The sequence below is a fragment of the Sycon ciliatum genome, chromosome 2 (assembly GCF_964019385.1).
Source record: "Sycon ciliatum chromosome 2, ocSycCili1.1, whole genome shotgun sequence".
Classification (NCBI taxonomy): domain Eukaryota; kingdom Metazoa; phylum Porifera; class Calcarea; order Leucosolenida; family Sycettidae; genus Sycon; species Sycon ciliatum.
Window position 1 is genome coordinate 1,718,944 of NC_088644.1, and position 14,114 is coordinate 1,733,057.

Genomic DNA, 14,114 nt, shown 5'->3' on the forward strand with positions numbered 1-14,114 from the left:
AGCTCAGTGCGTTCCTAAAAATCGCCATGGCCTCGCGTACAGGGGCCTTGGCCAGAAATTCTCAGTTGTGACTAGGGTGAGGTCCTTAGCGTCCACAGTTAGGTGGGCAGACACTCTTCCTGCCTCCGTGGTCTGGAGGCTGCAAGTGTGCACCGTCCTCAGTGCAGCTTGAGCTTAAATTGCCTACATACTAAACTGCCCTCCTGGACCTGGGAGGCTCTCCTGACACCAGTTGCCAGCTGTCGTCGTCTAAGACCTCCAGGACTGGCTTGGAGCGATGTTTAGCTCTCCTGCTGTAGGGGCCCTCAATGCCAATGATCTCAGAATTACTGTCTTCCTCACTGGACGCCTCAGGCTCAGGGTCACTGCCAGTGTCACCCACGCTACGGGGATCACCCGTACTAGCAGTGCACGCGGCAGCCTGGCCTGTGCGGGTACTGCCGGTACGATTTATTGACGATTTCGTAGATCTACGCTTCGTACGCTGGCTCTGCTGAGAAGCTTGAACATTTGGGAGAACACTTGCCTTGGCAATGGCGGCTTCCTTGAGGGAGACAACTTCCTGAGTCAGGCCTGACACTTGCCGCGACAGGTCATTGATTCTTTTGTTGAGGCGATCCTCGCGATCGGCCGACTCGGACGCTAAGTTCGCCAGGGTCTTGATAACCTCAATCACAGACGACTCGATACCCGGGAGGGAGCACAGCAGTTTCGTCTCGACCTCTGAGAGCCCCTTGAGGGCGGCCTTTGTAGCTGGGGGCATGGCCGCCAGAGGTGGGTCAGCCCTACTACACGATACTAACTAACTAATACTGCTAGTGGTCCTCTTGGCCACGCCGACGGGCTGCCAGAGACTGAAAAACTGCGGAGCTCAAAAATTTGCTTCCCGTGACTTCCCGTGCTTGATTTCCTAGCGGCGGCGCCGGCAGAACTTTCCTATTCTGGCCAATTGGCCTCCCAGCCAGGAGCGTCCAGTTGGCTGACTTGCCGGCCGATGAATCGCGACGGATTCGCTCTGACCAAGGGTGATTTCCGGGACGGCATTGCCCTTCGGTATGGCTGCCAATTTCCGGGCATTCGAGCACTATGCATTGTACCGGTGCATGATTTTGTGATTGTGTAGACACGTAACACCTTTAACACTAACGCTACATAACTATTGCCACATATAAACACTATGATTGTAGCGATGTGGTCAGGTAAATGTAAACAAGCCATTTTGTGAAGCATGCCCAACCGAGGCCGAGGCACAGGGCAGTTCAAGTGACACAAATCCGGAGAAATTATTTACGAGGTTTCTTTTACTTTCAGAATAATGGAGAGCTATGGAACAGACGAAGAAGAGTGTCTCGTTGTGCCAGAGGCTCTGGCGATAGCATCTCTAGCGATACTGAAGTAGAGACTTATGCATTGCTAAAATTGGACCAGGATGAAGGAGCGGCTATAAACAGAAAGGGCTCGTTCCAAAAGAGCTGCCTTTGCCGAGTCAGCTCAGGAGGCTCGAAAAGAACTAGAATTTCTCATGGACTCAGTACCAAGTCGATTGCTCAGCAGCACATGTCTTACTTTCCTTATGAAGCACGTACAGTTAGTTGTGGACGGTTGTAACGCTAGGCCTACAGTCAAATGCTATCAGAAAGGAAGAGTATTGTGGCAAGCCATACGTCTACACACCATCTCAAGGAGAAGATGAGAGCACAAGCAAAGGATGTAGAGTGGCAAAAGAAGTTCTGACCACTTGTTTTCAAGATATCCGCAAATGGGAGGGCTCTTCATCTGAGATCGGATCTCAGGAGCTGGCCTCACCTCTGGTGTTTCAGATGAAGACAGTATTCACAGAGTGGACGCAGTGACAGCTTGTCTGCAGGCAGGAATACTATTTGCCAAGATTAACTTCATCCCAACAATGAATCACTACCTGCAATAATGGTTTCATCTCTCACTACATGGATAATTAGGGGAAAGATTTGATACACCGACTATTCTGCCACAACCCTGCATCAAAGTTGGAATGGAGAGCAGTCAATGGAGAAGCGATCATGTCTTATAGTGCTAAGAAGTGGTGGAGCTCGGGAGATAAGGTGGCAGCTTCAGATGCAGATCGACGATATGCATAATTTCCTCGAAGTTTGACAATGTGCAGACTTTCTTCCATTTTTGTCCCAAACCAAGAGCATTATATCCCTTGCTGAAGCATTATAATCAGCATTATAAGGCAGTTTTTGGAGCATTATGGTTAGCATTATACGAACATTTTAGGAGCATTATCCGCTGGACCCTATCCGGCAGGTCCGGCAGCTGCCGGACCAATATTCGACCATTGATGAGGATGTGTGTAATAAGTAGCATAGAGATAGTACATAGTAGTGCCGGTATACCGGTAGTAGACCTACAGTATACAAAGGCTACATGTCATCAGGAGTATGAGCCTGCTGAAGGTCATGTGGACAGTCATGCCCGTGAATGTTCCTACTCTGTACTCTGTACTGTACTGTACTTCCTGAAATGATTGTATTGATTATTTTCTTCCTCCAATTCTTTCTAGATAGAGTTTGCACCAAAGATTTTCCATTGCAATATCCTTTCTCCTCCTCCAAAGGTCCATTCTGGTTCTTTTATCACATGCATTTAAATACGGTTGCTATGCCTTCATAGGCTTCAACAAGTTCTGTTTGGACGGACACAACATGCTGATGCCCTTTCTCCTGACTCGTGCCGAACGTCCTTCTTCCTTTTCTCGCCCTATGTCACTCTGCATGGTCACGATTACATGCATGTACATGTACAATCAAGAGTACACGGGGGGTTATGTACTCTTGATACAATGTATGTACTTCGAAGCAGGGAGCCCTACACATACCGGGAGGTGACACGGGCACAGAAATTGTGCATGACGTTTGACTCATTCAAAAAAAAAGTAGCTGAGAGTTCTCATCACACATCAGTACAGATATTGATTGAGATATTGATGAAAAGAGTTAATCGATGCTGAATATCGTTTGTGAGAGTCATCTTATCATAATGCTGGCATGCTGTGACACTTCAATATGGCTCTGAGTGGTCATTGACGCAAGTAGGATGGCGGCCAATGTTTCCCAGGCTCAGCGTTGTGTATGTGTAGGGCTCTCTGCTTCGAAGTACAATCATGTACATTTTGTACATGTTTTTTTTTTTTTTTTTTTTTTTTTTTTTTTTTTTTTTTACAAAGACCACTTAATGCCAAACATGAGATGCAGCTAGGGGAAGCACGCACAACCTGAATCGTGGCAGTGGTGGTGAGGTTTAGGGAGCTCCGCCGACCTAGGGTCTCGACTTCATAGCTACCTAGACGCACCAAGAGTGGGTGGGGAGGGAGAGCGAGAGAGAGAGAGAGAGAGAGAGAGAGAGAGAGAGAGAGAGAGAGAGAGAGAGAGAGAGAGAGAGAGAGAGAGAGAGAGAGAGAGAGAGAGAGAGAGAGAGAGAGAGAGAGAGAGAGAGAGAGAGAGAGAGAGAGAGAGAGAGAGAGAGAGAGAGAGAGAGAGAGAGAGAGAGAGAGAGAGAGAGAGAGAGAGAGAGAGAGAGAGAGAGAGAGAGAGAGAGAGAGAGAGAGAGAGAGAGAGAGAGAGAGAGAGAGAGAGAGAGAGAGAGAGAGAGAGAGAGAGAGAGAGAGAGAGAGAGAGAGAGAGAGAGAGAGAGAGAGAGAGAGAGAGAGAGAGAGAGAGAGAGAGAGAGAGAGAGAGAGAGAGAGAGAGAGAGAGAGAGAGAGAGAGAGAGAGAGAGAGAGAGAGAGAGAGAGAGAGAGAGAGAGAGAGAGAGAGAGAGAGAGAGAGAGAGAGAGAGAGAGAGAGAGAGAGAGAGAGAGAGGGGGGATGTACTGGCATATGTATGAGTGTGGGCTCGGGGGGGGGGGGGGGGCATCGAAGTCGGATCTTGCCGGACCAACCAAAATGGGGCTGCTACGGGCCTGATCTTGTAATTATAACTACAAAATGGAACATGCATACATGATGTACTGGAATATGCAAGGCATAGTACCACTAACTTTCTGTCTCGTGCTTTACCAGTCTAGCCAAGAATGACTTCAAAAGAAGCGTCTCTAGCTACTTTCTCACGATTTTGCCGACGAATACGTCATTATCGAGTATTGTTTTCTGTGCTGTGTTTGCACGTGTGTACTTCAAGTACTCCAACACAAATTCCCACTCGAATAAGAGGAAGACACCTTCTCATTATTTTGAAAACAGATACGATAATTATGAGTGTTGAAAACTCAGCGCATAAGACAAGAATACGTTCAGCAGTTGTAGAATCTGTTAGGCCAGCATTAGTATTAACACATTTCTGGGGGATGAGCAGATCAGCCGAAAAAGTGAACTAAAAAGAAACGGTTACTATGGTTACTAATTGGAGGGGAAATACCCTATCCTGACAGTGAATGGGTAGAAACAAGACTGAAGGCAGTGCGGATTAGGATGTTGAGCTGCAATTCTACTGACGCTATATACATGTAGCCAGCATCATGGGTAATGTTAGTGAAGACAACATGCGGAAAATGAAATTGACGAGACATTTGAAAAAGGAACTTCTACAAATGTGACAGTCGTCTGATTGACTATTTCCACAGCTTAAAAAGCAACATCCCAGCTCCATCTCTAATGAAATAACCTTAAAAACATTGAGTGTTGGACAGCGTTGATACAATAATTCAATATCATAAAAGCTATGCACAGCGAGTAGTAAGTTTGCAGCTGTACATTTCATACCTCTTTTTTGAATAAGTGCCATTTTGAAAAGGCTGTTGTTCAACTCATGAGAACAGTGTTTTCAAGCCGTTTAAGGTGTGTTTGCTTAGTATTGCCTTTTTGGGAGGCGTCTTGGTGCTGACAGAGAGTGAGCGTCATGCGAGGGCAGTACAGGGTGCAGCAATTGTTCTGCATGAAATAGTGGTGGCTGAGCAGTTGTCGAATGCTGTGCAAAATGCTGCTGCAGCGGCAGCTGCTGCAGCGGCAGCTGCTGCTGGTGCAGCTGCATCGGCGATGGGAGAGAGTGCTGCTGATGCTGAGGCAAGGGTTCCTGTGCCTTATGGTTGTGCTTCTGAGACACAGGTGATGACTGGTGCTGCGGTGTGTGAGCCACCAGCGATAGGTGTTGCTGCTGTGTGTGTGTGGGCGTCGGCAGCTGATGTTGGTGAGTTGGATAGATTTGGGACTGCTGACATTGGTCACGTGATTCCTGGTGCTGCTGATGCTGATGCTGATGATGATCCTGCTTCTGGAGCTGCTGTTCTAGATGTTGATGATGAGGTTGTTGCTGCAACTGCTGACGTGCTGCCGGGTATTGGAAGTGAGTATGTTGCCGCTGAACAAGCTGTTTGTTTTGAGTCAGTTCTTGCACAGCTGCTGCTTCTGTTGCTGCTGCTGCTTCTGGCTGTGGTGGTGGCGGCGGCTGTGGGAATGTCTGTATGGAACATGTAGACAAAGGATCATTTCTTGTTGCTCTACTGCCTAGGCTTGCCACTACTAGGTCACCCTTTCTGGCATTGTCATGGCATACTTCACTGAACACCGCATAGCTATCAGACGGCTGTCCAGGTGGTGTTGGTTGTGCACTGTTGACCAGGTCACTACTAGCAGTTGCCTGGGCAGAGTGCAAATGATAAGGTAACTGAGGCAGAGATGACGTGGATGCTGAATTCACAGTCAGCATGCTTGAGGACGTTCCCAGTGGTAAGTGTTGCGGCTGTGCAGGCTGACACTGGTCCGTGCAAGTCACAAGTGCAAAACCTTGTTGTTGATGTTGGTGCTGCTGCTGTTCTTCCTGTTCTTGTTGATAGTGGTGGTGCTGGTCTGCAAGTACCTCATCGGATGAAATCGAACTGCCATGATCACTTTCTCCGTCTGCAGCAATAGAACCAGCCGCAGACGTCAAGCCACTGTTCTCTGCGCTGGTGTCCGTGTTACTGTAGGAAAGAGCATTACCGCCATTGGCTGCATTTCGAGCATCATGCTGCTTGGAGTGCTTTCTAAGCGAGCTTGGGTGTGTATAGCTCCTCGTACATCCTGCTGCCTTGCATTGGTAGGGTTTATCATTCGTGTGCGCGTGCATGTGCTTATTTCGATCCGAGCAACTTGAGAATCTTTTCTTACAGTCCGGGAAGGTGCAGGGAACCGGCTTTTCCTTTGTGTGGACTCTGTAGTGTATCTTCAGGCTTTCGGATCTTGCGAATGCTTTGCGTGAGCAGTCTTGATGATCGCAGACAAAGGGTTTTTCACCTGTATGAACTCGTATATGGTTAACAAGCTTATATTTGGCTTTGAATCCTTTGGTGCGTGTACACTGGTCCCAGTGGCAGATGTAGACATTGCTACCCTCCTGTGTGGGATGTTCGGTAGTGCCCTGTTGCTGGAGATGAACGTTTGTTATGTGCTGCGCTAGTTCGGTGACACTATAGAAAGCCAAACCACACAAGTGTAGACCGTTGTTCACACGCCATTCGCACAGACTTCTGAGTTGTCCGACAAATATTGGAGAGGCAGAGGGGTTGTCCGATTGATACTCGTCGCCTTGTGATAGATTGTTCAGTGGGGTCTGTGGAAAGCCGGCGTGCATTTCCACAGGATTGTTAGAGCTGGCCATACTGCCGTGCATTGCTGGGACACTATATGGCAGGTATGCTGCTAATGTCTGATTACCACAGGTAGCAGTGGCATGGACGTTGTGATTCATTTGCTGGCCAAAGGGACTGGAAACCTGGGCTGGTGATGACATAAGACCAATGGTTGGTTGAGGATGTGGTGGGAGACTCATTGCTGACTCCACTATTGATGATCTTTGAAGTCCCTCAATACTACTTCTAGTCTCTCTGAAGCCACCCGTGTTGACCGGTTGTCCAATATGGCTGTACTGCTGATCAACAGGCTGCGGTTGGTTCGCAATAGGCTGTGTCAAGCTAATGTTGGAATCAGGCTGTACTGGACCGACATATGTCCCTGCAGCTTGCAGCCCTGCCTGCACCTGTTGATGTGTCCCATCGAATGCTGTGTTACATAGCAAAGCAGAAATTGACAATGTGCAAATAAGATATTAAAGATAGCGATTGTTTGATACTTGAAAACACTGACTGAAGTGGTCCTGCCCCGTAGATGTGTGTTTAGTTTACAATAGTAAGTTGTCCCTCAGCACAGACTTATCAAATTAATGGTACCTGCACTCGCACACAGACACACACACACACACACACACATATCATGTACACACACGGGCACACAAACACACATGCAAACCACACACACACACACACACACACACGCACACACGTGAACATATACACACATGCATGCAAGCACACACCAACATGCACGCACACACGCACACACGTGTCATACAGGTACCGTTGAAGCAGAATGTACAATGTACATGTACACACTGCTCTCTGAAGTAGCCAAGGACCTCTTTCTACATGGCTGTCAAGGTCCGATATAGTAACTGGCCATGCTAAGCTGCTGAGGTCTGACACCCTAGTATGTGCATGTACATTCCGCTAGCTGCTACATCAGATTAAAGTGCAGGTCGGATTGTGGACTTTGTACCATGTCTATCGTTGTTCAGCCCAGTCTTCCCATCAAAGATTCGCTAAGACTAAAATCCTACCATGAGTGACAAACTAACTGTACTTCTCATTATATACAACTATATTCCACCCTATAGTCAAACTTACTGCACGACTGTATACATAAGGCTGAATTACAAATTCAAAGTCATACTGCGAGGTAGGCCTTGACGGATTATGCTAGCATAATTTTTCGCATAATTCCTACCAAAATCGAATAATCGGATAATTCGAGGCAAATTGCATACGAATCGCATGCATAATGGAATAATCCGCCTGTTCGCACCGAATTCCATAGAGTTGTACATGTTCTACAAGTACAAGTAGATACACCAGGAAGTCGTAGGTTTACGACTCCCTTGATAACATGTCCAGTCCATTACAATCAGTGATGGTCGTAGTTACAATTGTAGGTCGGACGGTGCGTTGACCCCGTTGAACTTTTGCCACTACAGTACAACGCCCTATTAAAAAATCCCCTGGTATTTTGCACAGAACCATCATATACATTAGCAGCATATGTGAGCATAATGCGGCATAATATGATAACTTTTAGCATAAAAATAGCATAATTCTGCAATTTTTTCAGCAGTGCGAAAAGCTTAATCCATCAAGGCCTACTGCGACGAAAATTAGATCTTCATTTTCGATTGGTTATACACAGCCATGAACATACCAAAAATTCACTGACAAATTCTTTTTTTAATTTTATAGAAAGGAAAAAGTACCAAGGAACTTAGTTACACTATAATGTCCACTAACACCACCATGCACTCATGCGATAACTTTGCACGACAATGACCAATGGTATTGACGTTCTACAACTAACTGGCTATCAGCTCTAGCACGCCTCAGATGCGCATTCCAACAGCCTTCCAAATTGGAAGGTTCTAAGTTATATGACAACATAGATTGGGAAGGGGAACTGCTCACTAAATCCTTATACAAGGCTGTTGGGCTTTCCTGCTGATTTAGTTTCATGCAATATTGACCAACCTTGAAATGGATTACGTTGTACAGGCATCAGTAGTGCAACTAGCATTCTCTAACTGCACACACACCTCCACCACTCGAGCAGCATCACATAAAACATATAAAATTTCATATGATCGGTTAAAACTGTGAAACTCAGAGTTACAGAAGAAACGCTTTTCGTCCCTCTCAAGTGTGTGTAAACTTTCATATAAATATTTTCGGTTCGCCTGACCCTCGGCTGGAGGTCGAGTTCTCGGCATCCGCAGGAACGCCCACCACCCTCTAGCATCAAGGCACAGATGCAGCTCCTAAAGCTTTGGGAGGTGTCTAGATCACACCCACCACAAAGTAGTCAAGCCACATTCCTGAGACCATATTACGACCATCAATCTAACATATCATATGTTGTGCTACAACATACTAATTTAACTTGTAGTTCCTTGGTCCATTTCCTTGCTATAAAATGATATAAATTGATCCTTGGCTCTCCATCCCAGTCCATTCTAACAGACTAGATAAACATTTACCCTGGCTTGGCCAGACGGGGATTAGATGTAGTGACTGTGTTCGACAGCTTCTACTGACTGACTTAGACAATTCCATGCCGTGATTCACAGCCTATTTCACACACACACACACACACACACATACACATACACATACATACACACACATAATTATATACTTGTACTTGTACTTGCTCACTGCCAAAACTGGTCACGTGGGTCTCCCCGGGAGAGGGGAGAGAGACTCAAAAGGAATCTTGGAAAGATGACTCAATTGGCCATTGAACCACCCAACGGCCGACACCCCCTGAAATCCCCAAACTAGGGTGGACTTGAAATGATCCCACTTATGGGCTCACCACACCTCAGTAAGTGGGTGAGGACAAGGTGCAGAAAAAGGATTGACGGCATCAGAGTATCCGTCCCGGGATCCAACTGCAGGTACCCCTGCCCCCAGTGAAGGTAATACTTGGTACTAGTGTGGGTGGCTAAATCAGAGTGGATCTGATATAAGCTTCACTAGCACCATTGATTACACAAGAGTTAATCTAGCCAGAAGCAGTCCATGGTTAACAGGTATGTATACTTCAAATAGAAAGTATATGAACCCTGAAACCAACAAAGGTGGTAGGTACAACAATACACCTTCAAGCAGCCGAGCCCGTTGGCAACAGGCCCAACACTATCTGGCATAAGTGTACCCACCAACCGAACTAGCACACACACACACACAAACAAACACACACATACACACGACACACACACACACAACACACACACACACACACACACACACACACACAACACACATATGGAGTCCCATACAGTCTAGACTACCAGAACTAGATTTACAAAGCAAATAATATATCGGTGCAGTAACCATGTCTAGCAGGATAATATTCTCAAGTTGTTATCCGATACCGGAAACTAGGCCTTGACAGATTTAGCTAATATTTTCGTGAAATTATGTTTTTCGTATTGCTGAGAAAATTGCAGAATTATGCCATTTTATGCTAAAAGTTACCGTATTTTCCGGGGTATAAGCCGCACTTTTTTTCGCTAAAAATCGGACCAAAATCGCCCCTGCGGCTTATACACCGAATATGCTTGCGCGAATGAATGCTTGGCATACATCAGTATGCATGCTGACGCCATGTGACATGTCATTCGACTCAGCTTCGCGCCTGTGTTGCTATCCTGGCAATTTTACTAGTTTTAGTGCGCGGGCTACACCATACGGTACGCGTATACGGGGACTCTATTTTTCATAATCTGATCTAACATGGTATTTAGCTCCATAACCATAATAATAGATTTGTAGAAAGGCAATTTGTCAATGAGTGTGAAAAATCTTGGTTTGTGGGTGTGGCTTATACTCCGGATACCAACTTTTAGTCATTATTTTGCCTCAAAAAGGGGGGTGCGGCTTATACCCCGGAAAATACGGTATCATATTATGCCGCATTATGCTCACATATGCTGCTAATGTATATGATGGTTCTGTGCAAAACAACAGGTGATTTTTTTGTACAGGGCGTTGTACTGTAGTAGCAAAGATTCAACGGGGTCAACGCACCGTCCGACCTAGCTACGACCGTCACCCTGGTCACTGATTGTAGTGGACTGGACATGTTATCAAGGGAGTCGTAAACCTACGCCTTCCTGGTGCATCTACTTGTACTTGTAGAACATATACAACTGTATGGAATTTGATGCGAACAGACGGGTTATTGCCCTCCCCTTGGCTAAACGTCCTCCCTTGTACGCTCTCCACTCTTTGTTGCTTACTCTGCTTGGCTTGCGCTGCCCGCTACTACGCGCAATGCCAGTACCCTGGACGCATTTAAATCTGCTCACTAGATTCAACATCACCTGTCCCTCCCATGCTTCTCCGTCTTGACCATTACTTTTCTTCTTTTATTCACCATGGTTGGTTAACACCCACATCTCCCGTACTGGCTGATTTTCTTCTCATGCCATGAGGTGTTGTCTATAATAATAATAATAATTTAAACAATCGACGAGGTGACAATAGTCGTAAAATGGCAATAAATAAGATAAATTGTGCACTCATAACAACAGCAAAAATGAAGAAAGTCAAGTTCCATAACGTTTTCTTGTGACTGTCATCAGTTTTTTATGTGACGGCGTTCCACTGATGACAGTCACAAGAAAACGTTATGGAACTTGACTTTCTTCATTTTTGCTGTTGTTATGAGTGCACAATTTATCTTATTTATTGCCATTTTAATAATAATAATAATCTTTCCCTCAAACCAGTTAATATTTTATGACTTGGGGCTCCCCGCGTGCTAGTTTGTACGTGAAGTGTGTGGGTTACAGTGAGGGCTGCGTCCCACCCGCCTGTGTGGATTCATAGGAAGTGTGAGTTACGAAGTCTGGAGAAAATGTTGAACGGCCTCTGCTGGGATGACGACTACACCATAGCTCAGTGGTTAGAGCATCGCTGGCTACAAGCGAAGGTCCCTGGTTCGAGTCCTGGTGGTGACAGTCAATTTTTTCTTCAGACTTTTCCCGTTTGTCTCTTTCCCTCAAACCAGTTAATAATAATAATATTCCAATTTTATGCGATTTGTATGGTATTTACCTCGAATTATGCGATTATTCGATTTTGGTAGGAATTATGCGAAAAATTATGCCAGCATAATCTGTCAAGGCCTACGGGAAACACATAATCCCAAGGCATTATGTACAGAGCATACAGGTTGGAAAACGTTTGACTTTCGTCACTTACCCTGTACAGTAGCCGGCTGTAGACCTTGTGAGTCCAAGGGCGGAAAATACTGCATCGTGTAGCTGGGTAGTTCAGCTCCCGTCATCCGCCGGTAGCCTTCTGCTTCTGACGTGGTCCGTGAGGAAGACATTCCGAACAGAGAGTTGGTGACAACTAGGGCAGTGTCAAACAGCCAACGGAGTCTCTGGAACTTGGCTGTACTTTTTCCCCCACAATGGTAGCCAAAACAAATGGGTTGACAGAGAACAGCAGCAAGTTCTGGTCCGGGGAATACGGATTGAGACAACGCAACGACAAGATAGTCCTGATCCACGCCAATACAGGAGGATGACTGCTGGTGTCCTGCAACGTAAAGAAGAATAGGAGACGCACCGCTGTGAAGCGTACTCGTGGCCTATGACTCGATGACTGGTACCATCGTGTCGTTCCTCCTTCCGGTCCGAGTCAGAAGATTTTTTTATTGCTCCGAGGAAGCTACGTATGCAGCTAGTGTGTCCTGGGTCAAACGAATGTTCGGGAATCAGCAGAATTATCGAAGCGGACATTGTAAACAGCAATATCAAAACTTATGATATAATATAAGTTCTACCACCATAAAGATATAGGATTCAAAGAGTTAGGATTGAAAGATTCAACACTACAATAAAGTGTAGAAATAACACGAAGAAAGAAGTCTAGGTGAAGAGTCAAAACAGCATGAAAACTAAAGGGTGGCAAAAATGTTGTAAAATTGCATCAAATCAAGAGATCAAAGAATTTATTTCACACCTTCGTCACCAATACATGTACTAAGGCTGGCAAACAGCTGTAAAGACAACACATTCTCCTTCACTCTTCAGAACACAAAGTATTAGTTCAGGATCCAGCGTAGATCTACGTCTAAGAATGTAAAAAGCTTCTAAGTTCTAGCACGGCAAGATGCAACATAGACCTACTACGTGACAAAACGGAGAATACATCGTCAGTCACAACAACTAGCACTGCCCGAAAAATGACACCGGATAGGATGTCGGGACGATGATCGGTCTCCTGAAGAAGACCCCATTCGTGGTTCACACCTCAGTCACCTTTGCTCGCGAGTCTTCTTCATTACCATGGTTACGTCCCCGTACCTTGGGTTTGTCAGTGAACTACATGTATGACGAAAACATCTAATGACACTGATGAGAAAGGTAACAGTCATAGTGGTGTGAATATGTGAGTTATTGAAGTTGAGCAGTGACGTTTCAGAAATGTGTAAGTGGCTGCGTTGGATGTTTGCGGACAATAAGAAAAATATTCTTCAGTAGTGTGCTCCGCTTCAACAAGAATCGCTAAGCATCAAATCATCATGACAAGTGTACTTCACGAAGAACAGTAAGATCGGGCCCCCAAAGAACTCATGAGCTCAAGGCACAGCCTAGAATTTTTCTAAAATGTTGAACAGCGTTAGTCGTTTTGTTCGTATTCCACGATCATGGAGAGCACCATACAATGCGATTACACGACTTGGAAAACATGCAGAAAATGGTACGTGCGTTCTTACAAAAATCTGCAAAATATCTAGCCTGTATTTGCCCATTTTCCAGCCTAAGTCATGTAAGTCTGATGGTTCTGTGGTATTCAGTTAAAAAAAGTGTTCTTTGCCGAAGTGACTTCTACGCCTGATCTTACTGTACATGCACATGTACAATCATGTACATGTATGTGGCAGCCCTGAGCATGCCGCTATGTCATGAATGCTGTGCTAAGGTTTAGCAATATGGACAATGACTCATTCCAAGTCTGTTCATTTCCCTATAACTCACGCAGTTGTGCTGTGCCACAGTGTTGTCTATTTCCGCTCCATTTGTGGTTATTTTTGGCATCATTATGCACCAGAACTCGCTCATTTTGGGTTGCGGTACATGTATTAGGAACTTTTGAGCTTTTTCTGAAACAAATGGATGCAATTTCAGCAAACTTACTTTTCATACCCACCACAAGCACTAACACCCTAGCAACACGTTGAAACTTGGCGCTGGAACTGGAACCCTGATCACGTCGTCGCACTGAAAGAAGCCCAGGGCTCAATGCAGCTTTTGCCACCAGTTGAGGAATTTCCGCAGTTATCAATGTGAGACGTCCGGTCGCACTGGCGTTACTCGCTTATCAACACAGCACACTTGTACTGTACTTACTTCCCACCACGACGTACACACCAGTCTCGCCCAGATCGGTGACCATGGATAGGCACAGGCGGATTATGCCGGCATAATTATTGGCATAATTTGGTGGTTGAAAATTTGAAGCACAATTAAACATCCTTTCG

The 14,114-nt window shown here is 45.6% G+C and overlaps 1 protein-coding gene across 1 annotated transcript; it reads right to left on the reverse strand.

Moving 5' to 3' along the window:
* Positions 1-4,187: 4,187 nt before the first annotated feature.
* LOC135808208 (Krueppel homolog 1-like) lies at positions 4,188-12,406 on the reverse strand. Its single transcript, XM_065321365.1, has 2 exons — positions 11,825-12,406; positions 4,188-7,016 (listed from the first exon to the last, which is right to left on the reverse strand). The coding sequence occupies exons 1-2, from the start codon at positions 11,952-11,954 to the stop codon at positions 4,828-4,830; spliced, it is 2,319 nt and encodes a 772-aa protein (XP_065177437.1). The 5' UTR covers positions 11,955-12,406; the 3' UTR covers positions 4,188-4,827.
* Between the last annotated feature and the right edge of the window lie 1,708 nt (positions 12,407-14,114).